The following is a 25,587-nucleotide window of genomic DNA, read 5'->3' as shown; positions in this document are numbered from 1 at the left end:
CTGCCCATTGTTTGTGAGCAGCTGGTCAACTTCTCAACCCATTATCACCTTCTGCTGTTTTCACATTTGAAATAACCTGCCAAGATTTTCCTGAACAACAATCAGACACCTCTTCTGGGGAGGCAAAAACAGCCATAACGTAGTGCAACTTATTCATTCTCAAAGTTATCAAGTACCCAGAAGTTGAAGGCCTGACCTGAAACAAGATAATCACAGCCCCAGATTCCAGAGAGCTTACAGTCTGGTGAAGAAGACAACTAAACATGTGATTAAAATGAAGTGAAGAAAATGAAAAGACAACCCTCAGAATGGGAGAAAATATTTGCAAACAAAGCAATCGACAAGGGATTAATCTCCAAAACATACAGACAGCTCATGCAGCTCAATATCACAAACAACCCAATCAAAAAATGGGCAGCGGATCTAAATAGACATTTCTCCAAAGACAACATACAGATGGTTAAAAAGCACATGAAAAGATGCTCAACATCACTAATTATTAGAGAAATGCAACTCAAAACTACAATGAGGTATCACCTCACACCAGTCAGAATGGCCATCATTTAAAAGTCTACAAATAATAAATGCTGGAGAGGGTATGGAGAAAAGAGAACCCTCCTACACTGTCGGTGGGAATGTAAATTGATACAGCCACTATGGAGAATATGGAGGTTCCTTAAAAAACTAAAAATAGAGCTACCATATGATCCAGCAATCCCACTCCTGGGCATATATCTGGAGAAAACCATAATTTGAAAAGATACACGCACCCCATTGTTCTCTGCAATGCTATTTACAGTAGCCAGGACATGGAAGCAACCTAAATGTCCACCAACAGAGGAATGGGTAAAGACGATGTGGTACATATATACAATGGAATATTATTCAGCCATGAAAAAGAATGAAATAATGCCATTTGCAGCAACATGGATGGACCTAGAGATTATCATACTAAGTGAAGTAAGTCAGAGAAAGACAGATATCATATGATATTGCTTATATGTGGAATCTAAAAAAGGCTATAAATGAACTTATCTACAAAACAGAAACAGAGTTACAGATGTAGAAAATAAACTTACGGTTACCAGGGGGTAAGTGGGGGCGATAAATTGGAAGATTGGGACTAACATATACACACTAGTATATATAAAATAGATAACTAATGAGGACCTACTGTATAGTACAGGGAACTCTACTCAATAGTCTGTAATGGCCTATATGGGAAAAAAATCTAAAAAAGAGTGGATATATATATAATAGATTTGCTTTGCTGTATACCTGAAACTAACGCAACACTGTAAATCAACTATACCCCAATAAAAATTAAAAAAAAAAAATGAAGTGAAGAAAGTCAGGATATGGCAAAGTGATATGGGAAGAGACAGCAAGGAGACCTAATCTAGTCCAGGGAGTAGCAAAGGCCTCCCTTTCAAGTTCAGTCCTAAAAGATGAGTAAGTTCAGTGGAGTAGAAGTGTGGAACTAGAGATGGAAGGATAATGGATGGAGAAAGTTCTAGGCAGCAAGGAGCACTGAGGAGAAGCTGAAGAGCTAAACGAGGATATGATCATCCAGAACCTTAGGGGACATTTTAAGGAATTTGAACATCATCTCATAAACAGAAAAGTGACATCAAATAGGCATTTAGATCTCTAGTTATCACTTAGGCTGTAGAATGAAAAATGAAATGAAAGATCATAGATGTGAAGTAGAGAGCCCAATAAGGAAGCAGTTATACAATAACTGAGGTTAGAGATAATTAGGCTAGAGATAATTAGCTTTCAACTAATACTAAAAGAAAGGAAGGCATAAAAGTAGATAGACGGGAAAGACAGTGGCTAGAAGCGAAAAGATCTGGCTATAGGTGTGATAAAGTTAAAGTGGAGAATTCAGTTTTCAAACTTGAGCACTGAGATAAGGAGCATATATGGAAAGACAAATTTGGGTAAGGGAGACAATGGGTTGTGAACATATTACTCTTACGGTTCTATGGACCACCTAATAGTGGTCATGTCAAGGAGGCAACTGAATACACAGATCTAAACCTCTGGACTAAGCTAAGATTTGAAGAGTGCTAACAATAGACATAAGGAAACTAACAGGGTCATTAGCAAAGCCAGAGAGTCTACTACTGTAAAAGGGCCCCAAACTAAACCAAATGCTAAAATAGCTGCAGCAGAGATAAGGAAAATGGCAGGGGACGCTAAAAGGGGAAGGACAAATGGAATGTAAATTGTTAAACTGAGTGGAGTGAAGGTTAAGGGACCATGCCTAATCTTGGGGTTTTTAGAGACCTTTTGAAGACTGTGAACAGCTGGTTACCTAAGAATTAATGATCTGAGATTATTTGCTCCTCACAGAAAAAGCCCTCCACATACACACACTGAAGCACACATGTTCACTGAACAGAATCTCCTACATACAGAGCAACATTTTTAAACCTCACCCTTGGACTCACTACTAATTTGACATGCATCTGATAACAGAACTTTAATAAGGTACTTGCCTGCATCTCAAACTCACATCCATCTTTTTGAACCAGTTCTCTTACAGGCATACCCATATTTTTTCAAAAAATGCTTATTCTCTCCATCTGAAAGCATAAAATAACATGTAAATTCTCCTTTCTTGCTATATATTTGAAAACCATGATGCCCTATCATATAATCCCTCTTAAAATCTTCCTTTTCATGTCCAGGAGCACCGATCATTTCACCACTAAAATCACGTCATTTCACTACTACAGTAGTCTCCAATACCCCTGACTCTACAATTTTCTCAGCCAATCTCTCCTAAACAATGCTACTAAAGTAATATTCCTAAAATACCAGTTTGAATATATTATCGCCCTACTAAAAAACTGCCTTGCTGTTGCCCACAGAATGAAGTCTGAACTCCTTATCCAGACAAATAGAAAGCAGATTATGGCAGACTTTCAACTGCCATGCAGTCCTATCTCACAACTTTGTACAAAATCATCAATCCCAGCCAAATGGTTCTTCTCACAGACCACTGAACATGCCAGACACACTCCTGTCTCTACAATCTTGCTCACACCATCCCTCCTGCCTAACAAGCCTGTCTCCATCATCTCCATTTACATAAGTCCTAATTTTCCATCAAAGCCCAGTTCATTTACTTGGCAAACTATCTCACAATGCAAGGTACAATTCTGGATGAAGGAGGTTTAAAAATATTAACATGGTTTGCACAGTAGTTTAGAGAGAGCTCTGAGGTCAAACTATCTAAAGATCTGAAACCTAGATTTACACTTATTTCATATCCTTCAGCAAGTCATTTAAATTATTCTGAGCTTCCATAAAGCACTTTCAAAAGTCTACTATCGAACTAAACTTTAAAGAAGTTGTGAAAATTAAATAAAAATCTATATAAAGTGCTGAGTATATAGTTCTATAAATATTAACCCTTGTTCTTATTTTTGTTGTTTCTGTCCTCAAGAAGCTTATATTCTAGCACAAACTGCACCTAAGTACTCACTGCATCAGCTTGTGGCCCATCTCAAAAAAGCTTGACAGAATTTACTAATTCTGACATTTTCATTATCCTCAAAGGAGAAAACCAAAATTATTCTGTTCTGGTTTCTTCTGTATTAATTAAATTATTTTCATGATAAAAAGTTAAATATTTTCAAAACAAGTTAAATATTTTAAATCTAAAATTCAAAAAAAATGTACAAAGTTTAATGTACCTTCAGAAATAAAAATGTTTAAAGTGATAAAAAATTAGTTTAGTTGGTAAGAGTGTACATTTATTATTAATTCTCCTTAATCACACACACACACAAAGATTTTATATAAGCCACAATTATTTCATCAGAATTCTTTTTACTGTACTGAAAAAATATCATTATTTTTTCAATATCCTATTTTAAGTAGTTTATCTGTAATTTGAAACTTTAATTCATTTGAGGATGGTGAAAAATTAATGACATTTACTATAATAACTGGAAACCTCTGACATATAAACTTCTTTCAGCAAGTTAGTATGGTTCATACTAATACCAAAAATTCTCAGAAACCAGGATACCAATGGGAAAACTATACAGGTTATACATACCCATGAATTCAGTGAAACTAAACGTGTCCAATGTGTTATACAGGAAAGAATGGTTAGGAACTAATATCCCTACAAACGCCTACCATATACCAGGCTCATGTAATTCTAACAACCATGCTGTGGACACCGATAATAACAGATGAGTATGAGCTCGAAAAGATTAAGTGATTTCACCAGTGTCCCACAAATAGGAACAAATCAAAATAAGGCTAAAATTTAAGATCTCTTCTTGAAAAACATACCACAACAATAGGGAGAAAAAGAACTAGAAACATAAATTCCACCTTTAATGTAACTAGGAGATACTGTAACTGTAATCTGAGATATAATTTATAAAGACAGAACGTTGATGGTGGAATGGTAAATGACCTGGCATAAATGGAAGAAGGTTAAAGTAAGTCCCTATAGAAAGAAATAATGACAAAGAACCCTGTTTACTCTGCAGCACCCCAGAAGGGCTTAGGAATGGGAGGTGCTGGGAAAGGCAAGATGACAGAACCACACTGCTTCAGCCCCCGCCCACGCTCCCATCCCCACACTCCTAAGGGAATGAGAGGTGTTCAGCAAAACTGAATCACACCGTGGCTCCAGCCTCAGGGGCAACACACACAGAAAAAGGGAGAAGCGAGTACTGGTATGAATACAAGGAGACTAAGTGAAAATTTAGAAACTGGTGAGACCTGTAGTAGCTTTCTTCCTCCACCCAGCGCTAGAACTCTGCCATCAATACTCATTACTTCTGCCAATCCTCTCCTCACTCCATTATTCCACTTATGCAGACAGACAGAAAAATGAAGGACCATTATTTGAAGAAACTGAAAGCCTTCTTACCCACCACCTAGAGAAGAAAAAATAAAGATAAAAACAAGGGAGTTCATTAGTCACTAAGCTATGCTCATGCATGCCCAGTGAGCTTTCAATTAATTTTGCAACATTCTCTTGAATATGAAGGAACTGCTGAGGATCACACAGATCTGAAGAAAGCCTTCAACAACAACAAAAAAGAGACCAAAACAAACAGAAAAAAGAAGAACCAAAAACAATGCAAGGCATGGAAGAAAATGTCAAAGAAACTGTAATTAGTATCCTTGAAGAGATAACAGAAGATGCTGTACCCATGAAAAAGAAACAAGATGCTATAATACAGAAATAGAGAAGAGCTCATAAAACATTTTTTTTTAAAAGATACCTGAAATTTTAAAATTCAGTGAAAGGGTTGAAATCTCCCAGATAGGACAAAAGACAGTTTTTTGGAGATCAAATTTCTCAGCATCAACATTGGAAGCCAAGCAATAAAGGAACACCTCCAAACTTTTAAGGAAAAATGATTTCCAATACAGAAATCTCTCAACAGCCCAACAGTCAAGCGTGAGGGTAAAAACGAAAGCCCTCAAAATATCTCATGCACTCTTTCACAGTTAATAGTAGAGAAACCAAAAAGAAGGAATAAACTAAAAGGAAGGCATGGGATCCAGGAAAAAAGGGACTCAACACAAGTGAAAAAAATTCCCAGAATGTCCCAAGATAACAGCTTTGCAGCAGGCCTAAACAGAACACAATCCAGAATAAAGCAGGAAGGACAGCTACAGAAGGGATGACTACAGGAATAAGTGGAAGTGGTAAGTTTATGTGACAGATCTGACCATGTGGAAAATTGTACTGAGAAGCATTTTACCGAGCTGCTGGAGGATACAGAAAGACAAAACTAAGCAAATGAAAAAACAAGGCATGAAAAGCAAAATGTTACACGGGGAAACTAAATCATAGTAAACTACTATCTCAGCAGTGACAAATATTTCGTTGGAATGATGAAAACTCTCAACGTGAATTTAACCTGAAATTGCAGAATAACATTACTAGAAAGATGGAGGAAAAGCCTAGTTTGAAAAATCTTTAACATCTATCCCTTTAAAATCATTGATAATTACATACCTCAAATTATTCAATTCTAAGGAAAGCCTCTATTTTCATTAAATTCTGTAACTACACTTTCAAGGCAAAAATTTAGTGAAATGCACTGGTTTTGTCTTGGGCTACTTCACAGGGTAATTTTAAGGAAATAAGGTAATAAATGCAAAGCAAAAATTCTAACAAAAATTAGAAGATCTATACAAGTTTTACTGGTTACTGGAATCAGTTAAGGCAGCTTATTATCTAGTAATATGTTTGTTCTATTGTTCACTATAATTCTTTTTTTTTAATATTTATGTATATATTTATATTTATTTTGGCTATGCCTGGTCTCAGTTGTGGCACACGGGGTCTTCGTTGCAGCATGTGGCATCCTCAGTTGATCTTTACTGCAGCATGCAGGATCTTCTAGTTGCAGCATGTGGACTTCTTAGTTGCAGCATGCATGGGGGACCTAGTTCCCCAACCAGGGATCGAACCTGGGCCCCCTGAACTGGGAACACGGAGTCTTACCCACTGGACCGCCACACAAGTCCCTGTTTGTTGTAATTCTAAATGTTGGAGACCTTCAGCACATGTTCACTTTTACCTTCCACATTTACCAGTTAATAATTTATTCAGTCTTACAGGAAAATGGGCTGCGAACTCTTTAGTAGTTTACCTCTTTATACACCAAAACTTTTATTTCATAGTTTTAAAAATCTAGGACTTCCCCAGTGGCTCACTCGTTGGGAGTCCACCTGCCAATGCAGGGGACACGGGTTCGAGCCCTGGTCTGGGAGGATCCCACATGCCATGGAACAACTGAGCCCGTGCACCACAGCTGCTGAGCCTGTGCTCTAGAGCCCATGAACCACAAGGGCTTAAGCCCAGGCGCCTGGAGCCTGTGCTCTGCAACAAGAGAGGCCACCATAATAAGAGGCCTGCACACAGCAGCGAGGAGTAGCCCCCGCTGGCGCAACTGGAGAAAGCCCGTGGGCAACAATGAAGACCCAACGCAGACAAAAATAAATAAATTTTTAAAATAAAATAAAACTAATTTTAAAAAATCTAAAATGTTTTGCACTTTTCTTTGTATAAGAAATAAATTTAACTTTTACTTGATGACTCAGGCTGTCATGCAAGTCGGCTACAGTACTATGACTAGATGGCCTCAGAGGTTTTAGGTCTGTAAGGCATCAACACTTATGCTAAATGGACCTAGACTGGTATGCTTTTATAACCTTCCTGTTCATCACTCTTAACTTTCAGATCTACTGTCAACGATCCTTCCTCTATCTGGATTGACCCATCTTTCATTTACTATGAGGTTAAAAAAAAATCATCATGCTTCTGACTCAACATTTACTAAATGCCCTGCCTTTCATACACACACTTTCATTTAATCCAAATAACTTCTGTTAGAATGGTAGTCAATGTAAAAATGTAGCAGTTCTGACTAAAGACTTTAAAAAAACCTACTACAAATAAATACAGGAGTTTAATTGCTTAATGGAGTTTGGGGGCTGCATCTTTTGGATGGTTTTGGGGGGTTTGTTTGTTTTTTGAGAGAAGGATTTATTTTCCTTGCTTTGGTGTCTTTATAACTAATTTCCAGTTCTGATCAAGATTGGTCAATCAATGATCTATGGGATAATTGTGGGAGTCACTGAACTATCCTATGTGCTATCCTATCAACTATCCAACTTAGAGCAATATCAAAAAGAGATATATACTTAAAACTACAGCCACGTGGTCATCCATTCACTAAGACTCACAAAAAACGCAGAAAAATGAGAAATGTATTGCAAATTAGGACTTTTATATTTGTAGTTATATCTATATTAAATGCATGTATATAATTTTGTTATTTTAATACTTCTGTTGCTTAAAAATTTTCTTAGTTGAATAAAACAGAACCTCAATTCAGTTAAATCTGAACTTCAGAAGGATATGAGTATTTCCCAAATTAAGAGATAAAGATTTTCACCATTAAATGTATCACCAAGACACTGAAAAGCAATCCTTCTCATTGATTTTTAGTTATTCCTCTATAAAATAGCAGCATTTCCATTAAAAAAAAGAAATAAAGAAAAGAAAATCTTGCCATAGTGTTACTATCTAGTCACTACTCAAAAAACCTACATAAATCATGGAATAAAAGCTATCATTGTTTATATTCAGGCTTAATAATGTAAGCTGTAGCCTTCAAAAGGAGGATTCTAAATGTAATTTAAAAGACTAGAAAACTTTCTCTTTAACAGCCATTTCACTTTAAAAGCAATTTATGTGCTCCAGAGAATTGTTAAAGAATGCTTACTTATTTATTTTCAGCCATTCCAATACATCGACAATGTTATACCCATATTCACGTTCTCATTCAAAGACCTTAGAAGAGCAAATACACTGTTTACACATCACAAATAAGACTAATATTGAGCTGCAAATGCTGACTTCCAGGCACTTTCAAATTTTAAATGTAATTATTAAAACAAAATTGCTTTAAAATACTAATCACCTAAAATCCCAGCCTAGAAGTCGTATAAATTCCATTCTCAAAACCACTTTCCTGGAAACAACACTCTCCAAAGCTGAGGGATCCTTTACCTTGTGCCAGAGTACCTGATGCCTATGCTTAGATGTCAAAGCTTTGCTACAGGCAAAATATCAAAAAAGTAACACTGTTGCTACGTACTCATGCACAACATTTTTAAAAATTGCGAAAATATACCTTTCTAATTCAAACAGAGAATTTTTCATGATCTAACCTATCATTAGATCAGCAATGCTAAAACTGCTTGACATTTCATTTTTCCTAAAACAAACAAAAATACTTTCACAATACTGTGTATCGATGTACATTTATAATAAAGATCACTACGTGCTTTAAGCTTTTGATCACATAAAGATCTAATTTTCAACCAGTCTCCACGTTGTACCACTGTCCAAACTGTGTATCAAACATCTAAATAGGGAGGACCATCTATTTTATAGAAATACTTCCTGAAAATCATATGACTAGCCTACTTTTTAAAAGAAAACCGCGCAGTCGTGTCTGAAAAGAACGCTTAAGAATTTGCCTTTCTCTGATGCTGAAACATTTTGCAGCAAGTACTTGGTCTGGCCAAAAAACGTCAATGCTCCTGATTTTATCATTTGCTGCAGGAAAAAAAGAATATGGCTGAAAATTCTTTCTGAAGGGTGGTATTTCAAACAGGACCACTCACAACACTTAAGAATACGGAGCGGAGAGGAGGGTGGAGGGAGGGTACCTTATGAAACAGCACACTCCGGGCCCTGCACACACCTCATTTCCCTAATAGGGATGAAAAGCTCAGGCCTCTGGTAGCTTCCAGCTGACGCCAATGCTCTCCACACCCCTTTTTTTGACAGGATTTTCTGGCGTTAGAGCCTGTGTCACAAATACAAATTCCGTGATCACGTCTAAACGGTCTAATAATCAAGCATCTTCTACAGGACCAAACCCTTCGCGATCCCATTCCCTCCCATCTCCCTCCGTAGCGAAACACACCTAGGCGGGTCCTCTACATCGAATTCTATCAATCCTGCCGCGCATTATCGAGGCAGAAACGATACAGAAAATAGATTTCAGCCATCCCCCTCAGTGCTACCGAAATTACAGGCTCCATTTCCTGTCCCCATGGGGACCGCAAAATCTCCGAGGGAGAACCGGACGCCTCCCGCCCCCTCCAGGCTGGCGCAAGCGGCCCCCGCGCTCCCCCTGCCTGGGCCCCGCGGGCGCGAGCGGGTGGCGAGGACCCGGGGCGCCCTCCCTTCCCCCCACCCGGCGCCGGCACCCACCTCTCGGCAGCGGCTTCATCTCCCCGTTCTCCTCGCGGGCTGCCCCGCCGGCCTCGCCTGCCCCGCCGAGGCCGTGCCTCCTCCTTTCCTTCTCTCGCTTCTCCTTGGGTCTGCGCGGCTTGGCGTTGGCTGAGGAGGCGGCGGCCGGCAGCAGGAGATGGTGAGGCTGAGCGTGCAGCAGCGTAGGAGGGACCAGCAGTTTGCGCGGCACCGGCTGGGACGAGGAAGCAGAGGCTGAGGAGGGGACGGCCGTGCCAGCGGAGAAAGAGAAATTGCTCCGAGCAGAGGACGGGGAGGGGGCAGCAGACAGAGCGGCGAAGCTCCAAGACCCAGGGCTGCCATAGCTCTGAGGCGAAGGTGCCGCGGAAGACTGCAGCTGCCTGCTGTTGCCGCCGCTGCCTCCTTCTCCGTTCAGTCTCCGCGGCGTCTTCTTCTCCTCAGTCCGGATCTTCTTGGAAGACAGAGGACCCGGCGGGTCCCTGGAGGGGGGCTGCAGCTTGGAAAACGGTTCTTTCTCCGAGACGGCGGCGGGGGCGCAGTGCACTAGGCTCGGCGGTTCCGCCATTTTGCGCTTCTGTTGTATTTACTCTCCTCCGCTCCCAGGCGCGGGGCAGGGGCGGGCTCTCCTCAGGGGGCAGGGAAGGGGCGGAGCGGCCGGGCCCTCCATTGGGCCAGCCACGCTGAGGGATATCTTAAGAACCAATTAAAAGCGCGAGTCTGGAGCCGAAGTTGTGGGGGGAATCGCCAAGCGTACCAGTTTTGGAGGTCACAGGGCCGCGGGGCGCGGCTAATGGCGGAGCAAGCTGTGAGGGGAGGGTCGTCCAGTTGTCGTCAGCGTGAACGCGGGTGCCCAGTGAGTGTCTGAGAGAACCCCAACTCCGGACCCCAAAGTCTGCCCCGGCCCCGCGCTCGTCTCTGCCTCGTCGACTTTGTCTTATACCACTGTCCCTTCCTTTTTCCCTAGGGGGTCCTTTTGGTCCCTCCCCTGCCTTTTCCCGCTCAGAAAGCCGAATTTCGCAGATTCTCAGCTCCTAGGAGAAAATTTTGCCGGAAATTAAATCCTTCCTTCTGTTAGGCAGTAGTCGATTGATGGGAGGAGCTAAAAGTCACTTGGTGTCCTGACAAGATGTGTTACTCTTTTGCTAAGATCGTCATCTCTGATGCTTTGAGGGAGGTAACTTCTGCACACCTAGAACTTTCGGATTACTACCGAGCTTGAAGGTAAGACTCTCCTGGAGAATTTTTTTTTTTAAGCGCTTGTGATTAGACCGTTAAAGATTTTAATTTTATTATAACTCAGATTCGCTAAGAAAAATTCACTAGCGATATTTATAGATGTTTGAAAAGCAAGGTTTTTTTTTAAGTGTATTTTATCGTTTAGTTAGCAGTCTGAGTGTTAGATGTTTTGTAAGCGCGTGCTGTGAATTGTACCTTAGAAGATAAGGAATTTGAGAAGATGGGTTACAGTAATTGCAACCAAGTGAAGAGTACGATTATAATTTTACTCTAAGGTCTTACATGAGACCAAGAAGTCAAAGGAACAGATGTAAAAATAAAAGTAGTCAAATGAGGAGATGACCAGTCAGGATATTTTGAGTCCCAAAAGGTGCCCTAAGCTGCCTGTAACTTTGTGGAAAACAATTAAAAGTAACTTTCCAGAATTACCAGTTCTCGTGACCTCATGAAGTTGGAATTCTTTATTTTGTTTTCACTTTTGAGGGGTAAAGGGGATTGGTTTTAATAATATTTTGGAGTCAAAATTTAATATTGGTTTATAGACTTTTTTTGAGGTGCATCAAATTTTTAAAGTAATGAAAACTATTCACTGTACTTTAATGCATAGCAATGAAAGCAAGTGTAAGCTGTGTAGTTGGAATTGACTGACAGTAGATGTCTTACTGAAAAGTGTGGACAGAGATTATGGGGCTGGAAATCATCTGCTACTGACTAGCTTTGTGACCTCAGTCAGGGTGTTCTTTATCTGTCTGAACTTCTGTTTCATTTATTAAGTGAGTATATTTGATTACATGATTACTAAGATCCCTTCTGCGCCCTAAACTTCGGCTGTATTTAAGAAGCTTTTCAAAATCACACTGAAATCATTACAATTAAAATAACTTCTTAATTGTTTGCCCTCCAGATATGAGAGTGTCTCTTATATACATAATATAGTGCCTGTAAATTTGCACCATTTATACCCTTATCTTCCCTGCAGAAGTCTGGAAAATCTGACTTCTTAAGGGCCCAGCTAAAGTGGACTCTCACCTGAATTCGTTACTAATTGCACTATATTCTTTTATACACTCTTATCAAGGCAGGCCCTAAATTTATAGAGCCTGAGCAAGAGTGTGGTTATGGAGGTTCACAGACCGTGTGTCTAAATATTTAAGTTATAAATCAAGATAACAAACTATTATTAAAAATATATTCTACTCTCCTACCTTGGCAAATCTACTTAAATAATGATCTGGAAAGCCAGGTTTAAATTTAGAATTCTTAGACTAATGGAGTCCTCAGACGGACCCTGTTCTCTTCCCATTCCCAACTTCTTCACCCACCTCACCCAGCATGTCCAAGCTATGTCCACATCTTGAACCCCCTGCAAATAGTGATGTGTAATCAGCTGCTCCATCTGCCCTCAGATCTAGCCACTCTGAAAGAGGAGTGCAGGCTCAAGGGACAGACATGGCCCCTTGACCTCATGGACTCCTTGTCCTTTGCAGCAGGAGGAGGGTACTCACTCAGGTCTAAGGGCAGTACTGTTACAAAACATGCTCAATTATCTGTCTTTTCTCCCATGTAATCAGCCATTCCCTTACAACTAGGTCATTCCTAACAACATTAAACTAGGAGAGAATTCCCAGTACTGTCACCAATTCCTACTGGCTTAATCTCTACTACCACTAAAACCATCCACTTCTCTCCATGTCCATTGTTGGTACCCTATTCCAAGTACCACCCCTCTCACCTGGATGACAACAGTAGCCTTTTTTGTGGTCTTCTTATACTCCAGTTTTCTCCAGTCTGCCTACCATTCTACCCAGAATACACTTTTCAAAAGATAAATCTGATCTTGTCACTTTTCCTTGCTTCAGACCCATCAATGGCTTCCATTTCTCTTAGGATAAAGAACAAAATCCTTAACTGACCAACAAAACCCATCATGATCTAGCCCCTTCCTCTTCTATCTCAAAGTAAAAGGTCTTCAATTTCCAGAATGCACCATACTGTCTTACAATTTAGGAATATTATATATGTTGTTTCCTCTACCCGACTGCTTTTCTCTTTACCTGATGCTTATGTGATGATTTGGATAATGGGCATAAGGGAGGCAGATGTCGTTAATACCTCCTACATTTCTAACCTGTGTGACTTGATGGACAGTGGGACCATTCACTGAGCTAGGAGACACTGGAAGAGTGACAAGTTTGGGATGCTCTTTGATCTGGGACCTGATGAACATGAGGTACCTATGAGACATCACATCCTTTGGATCTCAGCTCAAGCTAAGCCTCACTTCCTTGGAGAAGCCTTCTCTCCCTGTCAAGACTAGATTCCTAACTTGCTGGTTCCTTTTCTTCTCGTCCCCATTTCTTTTCACTTGTTGTTGTTTACTCACTTATTATCTCTCCCACCTCTTTTCATTCCTCCTCTAACAGCTAACAGCTCTATTGAAAACATACTACCCTGTACCCTGGTTCTCCATCTTCTTGTCTGACACCTGGCTGCCCTATGAGGACACAGACTGTACTTTTTTTTTGTCTCTCTCTCATATGCTATTTTAATTAATTTTTATTGGGGAGTTGGGGATTCTTAGGGTTATGTCATTGCTCTTTATCTGACTCTGAATACCTCTATGTGGTATTACGCATCGCAGTGTCTTCTGATTTATTAGAAATGCTGTCAATTCCCAAGTCTTTCTCCTGCCTTGACCTTCTGCCCGATTCCTGACTCTTATCCAGATGCTAAATGTATGTTGCTGATTTTGTAGCCACTTACACCTCAGATTTTATACCATCCATTCTCATCCTCCCATGTATCATTCTCCTGCATTTTTTATCCACCTTAACATTCAAGCTACAAGCCTGGGACTCTTCTTTGACTTCTTTTTTTCTCTCACCCTCTGCGTTAGTCAGTCACTGTCTCTAGCCAGTTTCTCTTCCCCATTCCCACTGCTGCCTTTTGCCTTCAGGCCTCAAGCCAGCTTGGATTTTGTCAATGATCCCTTCCTAACTGTAAGTCTTCCATCTTCTAAACTATCCTCCATGCTGCTTCCAAAATTATATTTCTAAAATATTAACCTAATTATGCCTCAGTCTCTTCACTAATTCCCTTTGACATATGGGATAAAAGTCACACTTTCCAGTGTAAATACAAGCCATTCTTTTTTTTTTTTTTTGCGGTACGCGGGCCTCTCACTGTTGTGGCCTCTCCCATTGCGGAGCACAGGCTCTGGACGCGCAGGCTCAGCGGCCATGGCTCACGGGCCCAGCCGCTCCGCGGCATGTGGGATCTTCCCGGACCGGGGCACGAACCCGTGTCCCCTACATTGGCAGGCGGACTCTCAACCACTGCACCACCAGGGGAGCCCAAGCCATTCTTGATATAACCCCAGCACTCCTTTCTCTATCACTCTCCTACAGCTTTCCTCTGTTTCATCTATTCTGAACTATGTGTAATTGCCAAAAGGGTGGCATTCTTTGTTGCTCTGTGCATTCTGCCTGTCATACCCCTCCAAGATTGGGTTCAAGCATCTCCCTAGTACTGTGCTTCCTGACCTGCCAAATCAGAGTTGATCATTCCTTTGTGCCATCATCATTCTGCCTAGGAGCATTTAACTCAGTGGTCTCTGCTTCTAGCCTGAGAGCCTCCTTAAGAGCAGGGATGATGCATTATTTATATTTGTATGCATAGTATCTGGGACATGGTTAGAAAACAAATGTTGAAAAGAAGTATATAAAGAGCAGTTTGTGATCTTTATGGTAAGATGAGGATCAGAGGTTACAATCAAATGGTCTTGATAGGTTAAAAAAATAATAAGGCAGGTTGACTATAATATAATAGGAAGTGGTGAGGACTGTGGAAACTGGGAATTATATGCCTTATCTACAAGGTACATTGCTGATTGTTCCTATATGGAAATGAAGCAGGCCTACTTGCTAAATATCTAGATTTTTTTAATGTGAGGTTTCCTAGGAATCTGTGCAAGCCAGACAAAACGTATCTGTGGGTCACGTAACCCAGTCTGACTTCTGATCTAGAAAAAAGTGACTTAACTTCGGATAAGGTAGCCTTTGAGAGTTTTGTTTGTTTGTTAACTCAGGGCCCTTCCTTTGTCAATTGCTAGAATAGACAGATACTAAGCAAATATATGTGAACTCGTAGCCACGATAAATGTGTGTTAGCAGTGTTTAGAGGTATCCTCCTAGAATCTGGTTTTCTCTGTGTATAATGTCCTCCAGTATTCCTGAGCATAACTGATTTTTGCTCTGCAGTATACTATCCTCTGGCCTTGTCCAGGTTCCTGACACCCTGAGTTTTTTTTTTTTTTTTTTCTTTTTTTTTTTTTTTTTTAATTTATGGCCGTGTCGGGTCTGCATTGCCGCACATGGTCTTTCTCTAGTTGCGGTGAGCGGGGGCTACTCTTCCTTGCCGTGCGTGGACTTCTCATTGCGGTGGCTTCTTTTGTTGCAGAGCATGGGCTCTAGGCGTGCAGACTTCAGTAGCTGCGGCACACGGGCTCAGGAGTTGTGGCTTGCGGGCCCTAGAGCGTGGGCTCAGTAGTTGTGGCGCACGGGCTTAGTTACTCCGCAGCATGTGGGATCTTCCCGGACCAGGGCTTGAACCCGTGTCCCCTGCACTGGCAGGCGGATTCTTAACCACTGCACCACCAGGGAAGTCCCCCCTCTGCTTTATGAAACCCTGTATTAACCTTAAAGACATCCCTTCTACCCTTCTGGCATGGAAATCTCAAAGTCCTACCTCTATCACACTGACCTGCACATCTTTATGTGTCTTTCTTTTGTGAATCAACATTGACCAGTTATAAAGGGTGGTTCTATGCCTTAGGAAAGCCTGATCTTTTCAACTTTCATGTTGTCAGTTCTAATTTAGTCCACACTTAACAGGAGCCAGCAAACTTGTTCTGTAAAGAGCCAGATAGTAAATATTTTAGGCTTTGCAGACCACATGTCTCTCTAGCAACTACTGCTTGTAGCACAAAAGCAGCCATAGACAATATATTAATGAGTGGGCATGGCTGTGTTCCAGTAAAACTATAAAAATAGGCAGGCTAGATTTAGACTGCAACATATAGTTTGCTGACTCTTGCTCTAGGATTTTGATTTCTACCTTTGATTTCTACCTTTATATCATGTGGAAAAATGGAAAGAACATCTCTTCCACACTCCCCTTTGCTCCTGCTGCATCAGTCACATGGCTTTCTCTCTGTTCCTTGATCATGCCCAGTCCTGCCTAAGACCCTTGGCCCAGGCTAGTTCCCTGCCTGGAACACTTCTTCCCTCCCACCTCTAACTCTTCTTTCAGATGTCGTTAAAGGCCTTCCTCTTTTCATTATTCTTGGTCACAGCATTCTCTTTTTTTCAGAGCACCTATCACAGTTTATAATTATTTTACAATTATTTCCTTACTCTTTATCATTTGTCTCCCTCAGTAAATAGTAAGCTCCATGGGGACAGGGACCACATCTTTCTTATTCACTCTTACTCACCACTGTATCTCTGGAATCTAGCAAATGCCTTATATACATTAGACACTCACCAAATGGTTATTGAATGGATAAATCAATTAATGACTCAGCCTGAATTTTGATTAACTAATTTAGATGTTTTTCACCAGAAACTAATAGAATAGTTCTATAGTGATGCAGTAGTATATCCACAAAAAAATCAATGGACTTCCCTGGCAGTCCAGTGGTTCAGACTCCATGCCTCCACTGCAGGGGGTGCGGGTTCAATCCCTGGTCAGGTAACTAAGATCCCACATGCCGCATGGTACAGCCAAAAAAAAAGTCAAAATTTTAGCTTTCTGATGAATCTAGTTATACCTACATATGCATTTCAGTCATAGTGACTGTTTCTTAGTTTATTAGTTTTACTCTTTCTTAATGTATTGATATTAGTACAGTGATGCATTGAAAATTCATACAACTCAGAATACATTTCTATAACTCTTTTCCAAAAGTGCAGAATAGCTCTAGCTGCAGATCTGAATAGTGAAACAATGCCAGGTTTATAGCATGAGATTTTATGGGTGTCCCCCTCATACAGGGATGGTCAGGGCTGTAAGAAAAACACTGACATAATCTTGTCTTGTAGGAAGAAAGGTCTATTTAGATAACAGAGTAGTAACAGGGGTAAGAGGGTCAATTTTGATTCTTCCATAGCTATCTTCAGAATCTTGGAGTTAAGCAACTCTGAATAAACTTCAAAAAGAACTCTATCAAACTGGAACAAAACATAATGTCTAGGACCAGTTTCTTTGTATTCATCTGAAAACTTTCTGTTTTACTGTTGAAGTAAAAAACCTGTTGACCAGCATTGCATCCATCCACACCTAACCTGTTAAAAGAACTATTGGAATTAACTATAGAAAAGGAAACTTATTAACGTGCATAACATTATATTTTTGCCCTTTCTGCTGACAGATAAGATCCCTCTCAAGTTTGAATCCATGTATACATATATGACAAAAGAACCCACTGAGCCATAGATTCACCATTAATTTGCTGGCATCCACCAACATTGGGCTCTGTGATGATTATGTAAATCTTTTCCCTCACCCTGGTTATAATCATTCTTAAATTTAAGAGGTAAAAAACAACCTATTTGAGGTCCCGGAGTTGAAATATGCTCTGTATTGTAAGTAGAGGTGTTGCATACAGAAATAATTAAAGTAACTCCGGTTAAAAAAATAAAAGGCGGGACTTCCCTGGTGGTCCAGCGGTTAAGACTCTACGCCCTCAGTGCAGAGGGCCCAGGTTCGATCCCTTGTCAGGGAACTAGATCTCGCATGCTGCAATGAAGACCCGGGGTAGCCAAATTAATTAATTAATTAATTAAAAGGCAATTAATTATTATGAGATCAGGTTACAAGAAAAAGTTAAAGTACCCAAATAGCATTTGTTTAGCCATATAGTATCCAAGATAAAAATTTTTAATAAATAAAGGATGGGTGTGGGGACACCAGGAGAAAATTATCATTCAAATTCAAGTGCAACTATTAGTTCACTTGAGTATCTCAAAAACATTTCAGACTCATCATATCAGCTCCTTCTCACAATATTTTATAGGCTCCTCCTCTGGAGACTCTCAAGTTTCAATTTAAGGCCATTTTTTCCCTCACATTATTCCTTTTCTTGGCCAATCTCAAAAATGCCCATAATGTCAGTAAATTGTTTTTATAGTGACAGTTCCCCAGCGTATATCTGTAAACCTGGCTGGTCCTCTGTGTTTGTGACTTAACCACTCAGCATCTTCCACAGATATATCAAAAGCACCTCAAACTCAGTATGTCTGTGGCAGAGATGTCTAGTATCTGTTTTCCCCCTTCTTCCTACTACCTGAACTTTATTTCATTCAGGTGCAACGTGCCTAGGTAAAAAAATACAAACAAACAAAAATGTAGATTGCCCAACCTCCCTCATTCCTAGGGATGGCAGTGATGTCATGGAAGTCTGGGTGAGGCTTTCAGGACAGCTCCTTTCAGGGTGGGAGGGGGCACTTAACCCCTTTGCCCTTCCCCCTTTCTCTCCTGCCTGGAACTTGGGTAAGGGGGAAAAGAAAGGGCCTTAACTATCAAGATGTGAAACTTTCAGCCCGTATTTTTCTAATTCAACAATGCAGGTGAGTTGAACTCTCACCTCTTAACCACTGATATTTTACAACAAATATGACTTAACTGCTTGCTCAATCACAGTCTTTCCAGTTCGCATATGTACTCAAGTTTGGGGGAAGTTGAAAATTGTAGGTGAGGCAGTGGCTGCTGCTTAAAGGCTTCGTTGGAGAGTCAGCAGCCACCACAGAGCAGGAAGAAGGCAGAAAGAATAAAAGGGATCAAACAGAGTAAATAGAAACCATCTGTAACATCTCTTGGCAGGTTAATTTTGCTGCCAGAATTTTTGTATGGAAGGACATCAGATCATTTTGATACTTATTTATTTATTTGGTTGTGCTGGGTCTTAGTTGTGGCAGGTGGGCTCCTTAGTTGCGGTTTGAGGGCTCCTTAGTTGCTGCATGCATGTGGCATCTAGTTCCCTGACCAGGGATCGAACCCGGGGCCCCTGCATTGAGAGCATGGAGTCTTACCCACTGTGCCACCAGGGAAATCCTTTGATACTTATTTTTAAGAAAGGGATAGGAAGTCTGTAAAATGTATGACAGGAGCCTTACTTAGTGTTGTAAATCTCTAAAAAGACAAGCCTAAGTTTTATGGTACTAGTCAGTTTTCTGGAAAGAGGGAACTATTTTAGCTAAGAATTGGTGGGTAGAGGGTAAAGTATATATTATGACTTTGAAACCTAAGTGTGGCAAAGGGTGTAAAGAAAGATGATAAATTCATAGAATTTCTATTTTGAAAACCCAGCCCTGTACCCAATTTGTGAATTTCCTTTGCCGCTTATACTTTACTTTGTTCTTGAACAGGAAAACTTCACCTCCAGAATAACTGTTCTCTGCTTCATTGTTTCAGCCACACTTGCAGACCATCACTCTGGGTAGAGGGATAATGTTTACTGAGTGCCTTGTGTAAGCCTCATGTTTATGGACATTTTACCTCATCCTATGCTTTGAAAAGCCCTACAAGGAACTTTTCACAAATGAACTGGAATTCCATGTTCATCCTGACACTAAACTAATTTTCTAATGTAGCCTATCTTGCAAGAGGAAGCAGAAGTCTAAAGTGTCAAAATTTTAAATCTAAACATTGATCATGCCTTTTTAGAAATTTCAGTTAATTAAATTATGTTTCAAAAATACACATTCAGAAAAGATGCAGTGTTTCTTAGGGGTGCTGGTAGACACAAGTGCTTTTATCTCATACTAGACCAAGAGTATTTTTAGGGGAAGGAGTGAGAGTGGGAGAGGGTAAGGACAGACAGACCTATATAAGCAGTGGCTTGAACTTCTCAAGACACTTTACATTTCAGTTGCCCAGACAAAGTCTGGGTAACCTGAATATCCTGAAGCCGGTCTAACAGATTCCCAGAAGGGATGACCCACAGAAGAACAATTTTGTGCAAATACTGCACTTGTCAGTAGAGCCAGGAAATTACAAAACTATGACTGTCACAAAGTTATCATTTCAATTTTTTGGTTTCACAGATTCTAATTTGAAAAGCTTGTCTGAATATTTAATGAACAGCGCCATGAAGTAACATGTATCTTGCCTCAGGTGCAAGTGCTGGCTTTTCTTGATTCTCCTTGGATGAACGACTACTTCTGTGTACCACTAGATTGAAAAATAGATGTATAACTAAAAGAGCTAAACTAAAAAACCATCAAATAAATACCCACTTTTTAAGTTAACTTTTAAATCCAAGCCAAGCTCTGATTAAGTCTATTTACATTGTAATTTCTATTTTTAGGATTTTAATCCTAGTCTTTGCCCCATTTTATCCCTATGTTTGATTTCAATGAGTAGAAAATACTAAATTCTAGAATAAATTCACTGGGAGTTTTACATCTGTTAGTGAAAGAGGACAGAAAAAGGAGGTATAAATCAGGTACCTGGAAACCTTGACTACCACAGCATGAAACCTGGGGTCAAGGGTTGCCACATCCAACCTTGCCAGCACAGATGGGCAAGTCCAAGTGCCAAGCAAAGAGGGTAAGCTTTCTATGTGTAGAATTCTTATAACCTTGGGTGGAGTTTGCCCTGAAGTCTTAATCTTGCCATCTGAGTTCACAAATACTGCCAGTGTACCTTGACCGTCACCTTGATCTAGGTCAAAAGTGTGAGTGGTATAGGGACTTCCCTGGTGGTCCAGTGGTTAAGACTCCGCACTTCTAATGCAGGGGGCATGGGTTCCATCCCTGATCGGGGAACTAAGATCCCACATGCTGCGTGGCGCGGCCAAAAAAAAAAATAGTGTGAGTGGAATGGACATTTAGAGATTTCAGCTTCTTCATAGTGAACTGTAAGTACATGGGCATAGGTATTAGAGGCACACAGGTCCTCTTAAATATTGTTTGATGATGATACCAAGTTAAGTGCTTCAGTGTATCATAGGAAAGCAAGCCTAAAATGATGCAGCACCAATGTAAATTACAGGTATGCAGTCATAATGTGGTATGCTTGTCAATGAATAACTGACTCCATTTGGAGATTAAATACCACTTTTGATGCCCCAGGTAGAGGTATTAAACAGGAAAACACAAATGCCTAGTGGCAAATGATACAGAATCTTTTGCAGATGTGAAGGACGTTGTTATTTTTATTTCTGTGGTCAGGCTAATGTCTATGACCACTCTGACTAACTGAAAACCTAAATCATATTTACATGAACTTATATTTGCCTCTCCCCCTCAGTATTCTTTCATGTTTATAATATGTTTAGTAATTTTTAAAAAAAATTTTTGCTAATCCATGATCTTATTGTTTTCTACAGTTTCTTTATTCCTTGATATACTACCTCTTATGCTAGAGGTGCTTCTCTTATTACCTCTTTATGGATGCCCTTCTTCAGTTTATCTTCAATTAATATGTAGTCTGCTTTTTCTTATTTTTCATATACATTAAGTATTTAGTTAGTAAATATTTATAGGATGTGAGGGTGATCTGGCTGCAACATCTGTCACACCATTAATCACCAGGGTTGATCTGGGCAATCTGGCTGGCTAGGAAGGTATCCCCTCCCTCACTACTCCATGTGTGTCCCTCCCAAAGCTGTGCGCTCGGTCGAAGAGGACAACCGTCCTCAGTAGAGGTGGACCATTCTTAGGTCAAGGGTATAGGAGTAGCTGTGCTCCCCTTCTAGAACCTCCAAACAAGCTCTCAAGTAAGTACTTACAAAGCATCCACATGCTGCCAGGCAGTAGACTAAGTACTAGGAATATAGCAGTAGACAAGGCAGACATGGTCTCTGTCCTCGTGGAACAGACTTTACTCTGTAGTCACAATTTGTTTCCAAATAAGCTTTTCATTAGTGCTTTGTTTTTCAAGACTGTCATTTCATTTCTTACTGATTTATTTGTATAACAAACGCCATTGAGTATCTGTGGTGTACCCAGCACTGTGTGATAATATAATTGAGAAGATAGATGTCGACAGGTGAATTATAGCACTACGGTTAAAATAATGCAGTGGTGGCATGAACTATGTACAGTGAAGATGCAAAAGGCAGGTCAACAACACTAGCTGGAGAAATGGGGAAGAAAATCCCAGAGAAGATGATATTTGAGCTGACTTTTTAATAAGTAGAAGGCAAAAAGATGGAAAACGATTTTTGAGGCTGAGGAAAGAGCAGTTAGAAAAAGGTATGTAATAATGACATATTTAATGTGGTTTTCTCTGTGAGAAGTTCATTGTAGTTCAAGTATATGGGGCATGAAATGCCGTAAAAGGAGAGGAGTCTCTAAAATAGACAAGAACCAGATTGTGAAAGGTGTTGCTCATGACTGCCTTGGCATGCTGAAGACTCAGTGCATGCATTTTGTTAATTTAAGGGCTTAATGAGGAAGAGTGGAAAATGTTCATGTAACTGTGTTTCACTTCCTTCTAATTTCTCACAGGCTTCACCAAGTATTGCTTCCTAACTCTAGCTGAATACTTCTGCAGGCCATGCTTTTTAACTCTCTGTGTAATACTTAAATGCTATCTCAGTTATCACAGCTTTTCTACAAACTGAATAAAATTAGGAAAAATTTGAAATTCTAAAATTAGATTTACATTAGCTCTCTAAAATATTGCTATAATTTAAAATATTATTCATTTTATACAATAATCTCTTTATTTAGCTCTCCTGTTTATATTCCTTATGATTACTTGTATTTTTTGTTCGACAGCATAAAAATATTTTGAAAGTAAAACAGTAAAATTGTAAAATATATTTATATTGATTACAAAACGATACTTACATAGCTCCTTCCTGCTTTTTCTCTGTTTTTAAAAAACGAGTGTCTCTTTTGAAGAGATTTTACCACACACACAGATACAAAAGCAAGGGAAAGTAATTTAAAATACTATTGAACTAAATAAAGCCAATGAAGCTTAAACCAGTGGTTTATTTTATAGGAAGGATCAAGTGAATATCTACCCATTCTTGAAAAGGAAAATCTGAAAGTGGAAGGTATATGTGTAAGCCTTTCCTTACTTTCAAGAAGCATATATTATGGACTTTATGTCAAACTCCATTTTAGTCACTGGAAATATAAAAATGAATAATACCGTCCGTGCTCTCGATGGACTTGTTGTCTAGTGAAATATTTAGTTGAACCACATGAAATTACATCGGTTTTTAGATCAAAAATAGTCACATATCAGTTCAGCCTAAATGTATATGTAAACAGAAATTTGCAATAATAGAGATATGAACAAGGTGCTACCTGCCCTGCAAAAGTGCTTTGTGCTGCCTAGAGCAGTCTGTGCAGGCTTTCCAGAGATGACATTTGAGCTGAGTTTCAGAAGATGGTTGAGAGTTCACTATGTGTTCACGGGAAGCAAAGAGAATGAGCACATTCCAGTAATAGGAAACAGCAAGTGCAGAGTTGCTGAACCGAGAAAGAGCCTGGCACATGTGGGAAACTGCAGATACTTTAGATTGGTTGGAATGCCAGGTATGTGGTGGGTGACAGAAGAGGCAGGCGAAGTAAGCAGAGGGCAGATGTTAGAAGGTAGGATGTACCAAGCCAAAGAGCTTGACTTTATCCTTGAAATGGGTGAGATGTGTATAATCCAGAGTGTGTGCAAGGCAACCTGTTATGGTTCATAAAGAAAATATTACTACTTCTAGTATATTTACCTTTGTATTGTTTTTTTAAATTTTCCAATTTTGTAGGGGTTACAGTGTATATAATTTTCTGCAGTACTGGATGTAAATAATTTATAAATAAATAAATAACATGTATTATGGTGTATTATGGGCTGAATTGTGTCCCCTCCACAGAATTTATGTTGAAATCCTAACTTCTAGTATTTCAAAGTATGACCTTAATTGGAAATAGGGTCATTACAGATGTAATTGGTTAAGATGAGGTCATATTGGAGTAGAGTGGGCCCCTGAGCCAATATGACTGGTGTTCTTGAAGATAAAGGCAGATTTTGGGGTAATGCTTCTACAAGCCAGAGAACTCCAAGATTGCCAGCATACCATTAGGAGCTAGGGGAGAGACATGGAACAGATCCTTCCTTCATAGCTCTCAGAAGGAACCATCCATGTTGGCATCTTGATCTTGGACTCCTAGTCTCCAAAACTGTAAGACAATTTTCTGTTGTTTAAGCCACCCAGTTGGTAGTACTTGGTTACAGCAACCCTAGAAAACGAGCACACGCTATGGGATCGGAAAGTTTAGAGACCCTGATTAGATGATGGGGAGCAATAGAAGAGGTGGTTTATGTTTAAGAGTCCAAATTATTTATGTCCTGTAATTATGCAGTCTCAGAATTCAGTAATTTACTTAACTCGAATTGATTTCTTGACTTCCCAGTTCTTACTCTCCTTCTTTAAAACATTATAGTTTGCAAATAACTTGCTTGCATTTGTGTTTGGTATAGTTTATGGTAAAGGAAGAAGGAATTAGGAAATACCTTTAGTTCAAAACAGAGGGTGATAATATGCAACAGTTTTAGGGGAAAAAAATTACATTTAAGAAAAAAAAGTATCATTTAATCCCATTAGGTAGAAATGGAACTAAGAAACAGGATCCTACCAACAGAAGTCATAGCTGTAAAGAGTTTAATCAGTGCAAGGAGAATTGTAGGTAAAACATGCATTATTCTAGCTATATAATCTTCAAGTATTAAGCACAACCAGTCCTTTTTATGTAAGTCATATGTTAGTCACTTGCCTGAGGTTCCAAAACAGAGTGATTGAGAGAGTTTTCAAGGCCAGGAATAATACCCTAAATTCAGATGTACCTATTTGAAGCCCGTTTCTAGGTCAGCAAAATCCAGAAGTCAGCAATACATTAATTAATTAATTAAAATACAAAGTATATTTTGTGTATTATATTTTGGGCATTTTAGATCTTTGTGGGCCATGGAATATTTGATAATTTTTGGCCTTACTTTTGCAAATCAACTAAAGCATTTTGAAATACTACCTTTTAAAAAATCCCCATGTATTGTAATAGTTCTGCCATCCTTTAGACAAGTAGTTTTCAGACTTTCTAAAAGAATCCACTCTTCAAATGAATTCTTATGTGGAAGCCCACTATGCAATAACTACATTAGGCAGTTTACTGCATCACAGAAGACCATATATAGACCCTTGATGTTTTAAATCTTTTTTTCTTGTATCTAGCCTGGAAGTTCTGTATTTTGTGATATATTCTGTAATCACTGTTTAATATGTTAGCAGAATGAAAAGAAATTTACGTGATAGGAATAATAAATATGCTACTGACCTATGATTATAGGGCCTATGCTTGGAGTTGCTTTCCCATAGTGGGGCTGGATTTATAAGAATCCATCCATCGTCTCTAATTTGGTCCCCTTTGTGACCAACACAGCACTCTGTGACCTATATCTACTTGGTCAAGAATATAATGTCCACTGTTCTCATTAAGGGACCTCCTTTTCTCTGCTTTTACCCCATTCTTTTAACAATTTTTGGTTTTGCTTTA

At 39.6% G+C, this 25,587-nt stretch overlaps 1 protein-coding gene across 1 annotated transcript in view; it reads right to left on the bottom strand.

Moving 5' to 3' along the window:
- Positions 1-10,369, bottom strand: part of RSBN1L (round spermatid basic protein 1 like) — a 62,508-nt gene extending 52,139 nt beyond the window's left edge. Inside the window, exon 1 of the mRNA XM_065884033.1 lies at positions 9,788-10,369. Coding sequence (XP_065740105.1) covers positions 9,788-10,352 — 565 coding nt within the window. The 5' untranslated portion in view covers positions 10,353-10,369. The remainder of the gene's footprint in view (positions 1-9,787) is intronic.
- Positions 10,370-25,587: the final 15,218 nt, after the last annotated feature.

Source organism: Phocoena phocoena, chromosome 9 (assembly GCF_963924675.1).
Source record: "Phocoena phocoena chromosome 9, mPhoPho1.1, whole genome shotgun sequence".
NCBI classification, from domain to species: domain Eukaryota; kingdom Metazoa; phylum Chordata; class Mammalia; order Artiodactyla; family Phocoenidae; genus Phocoena; species Phocoena phocoena.
This window is presented reverse-complemented; position numbering and strand designations above follow the sequence as displayed.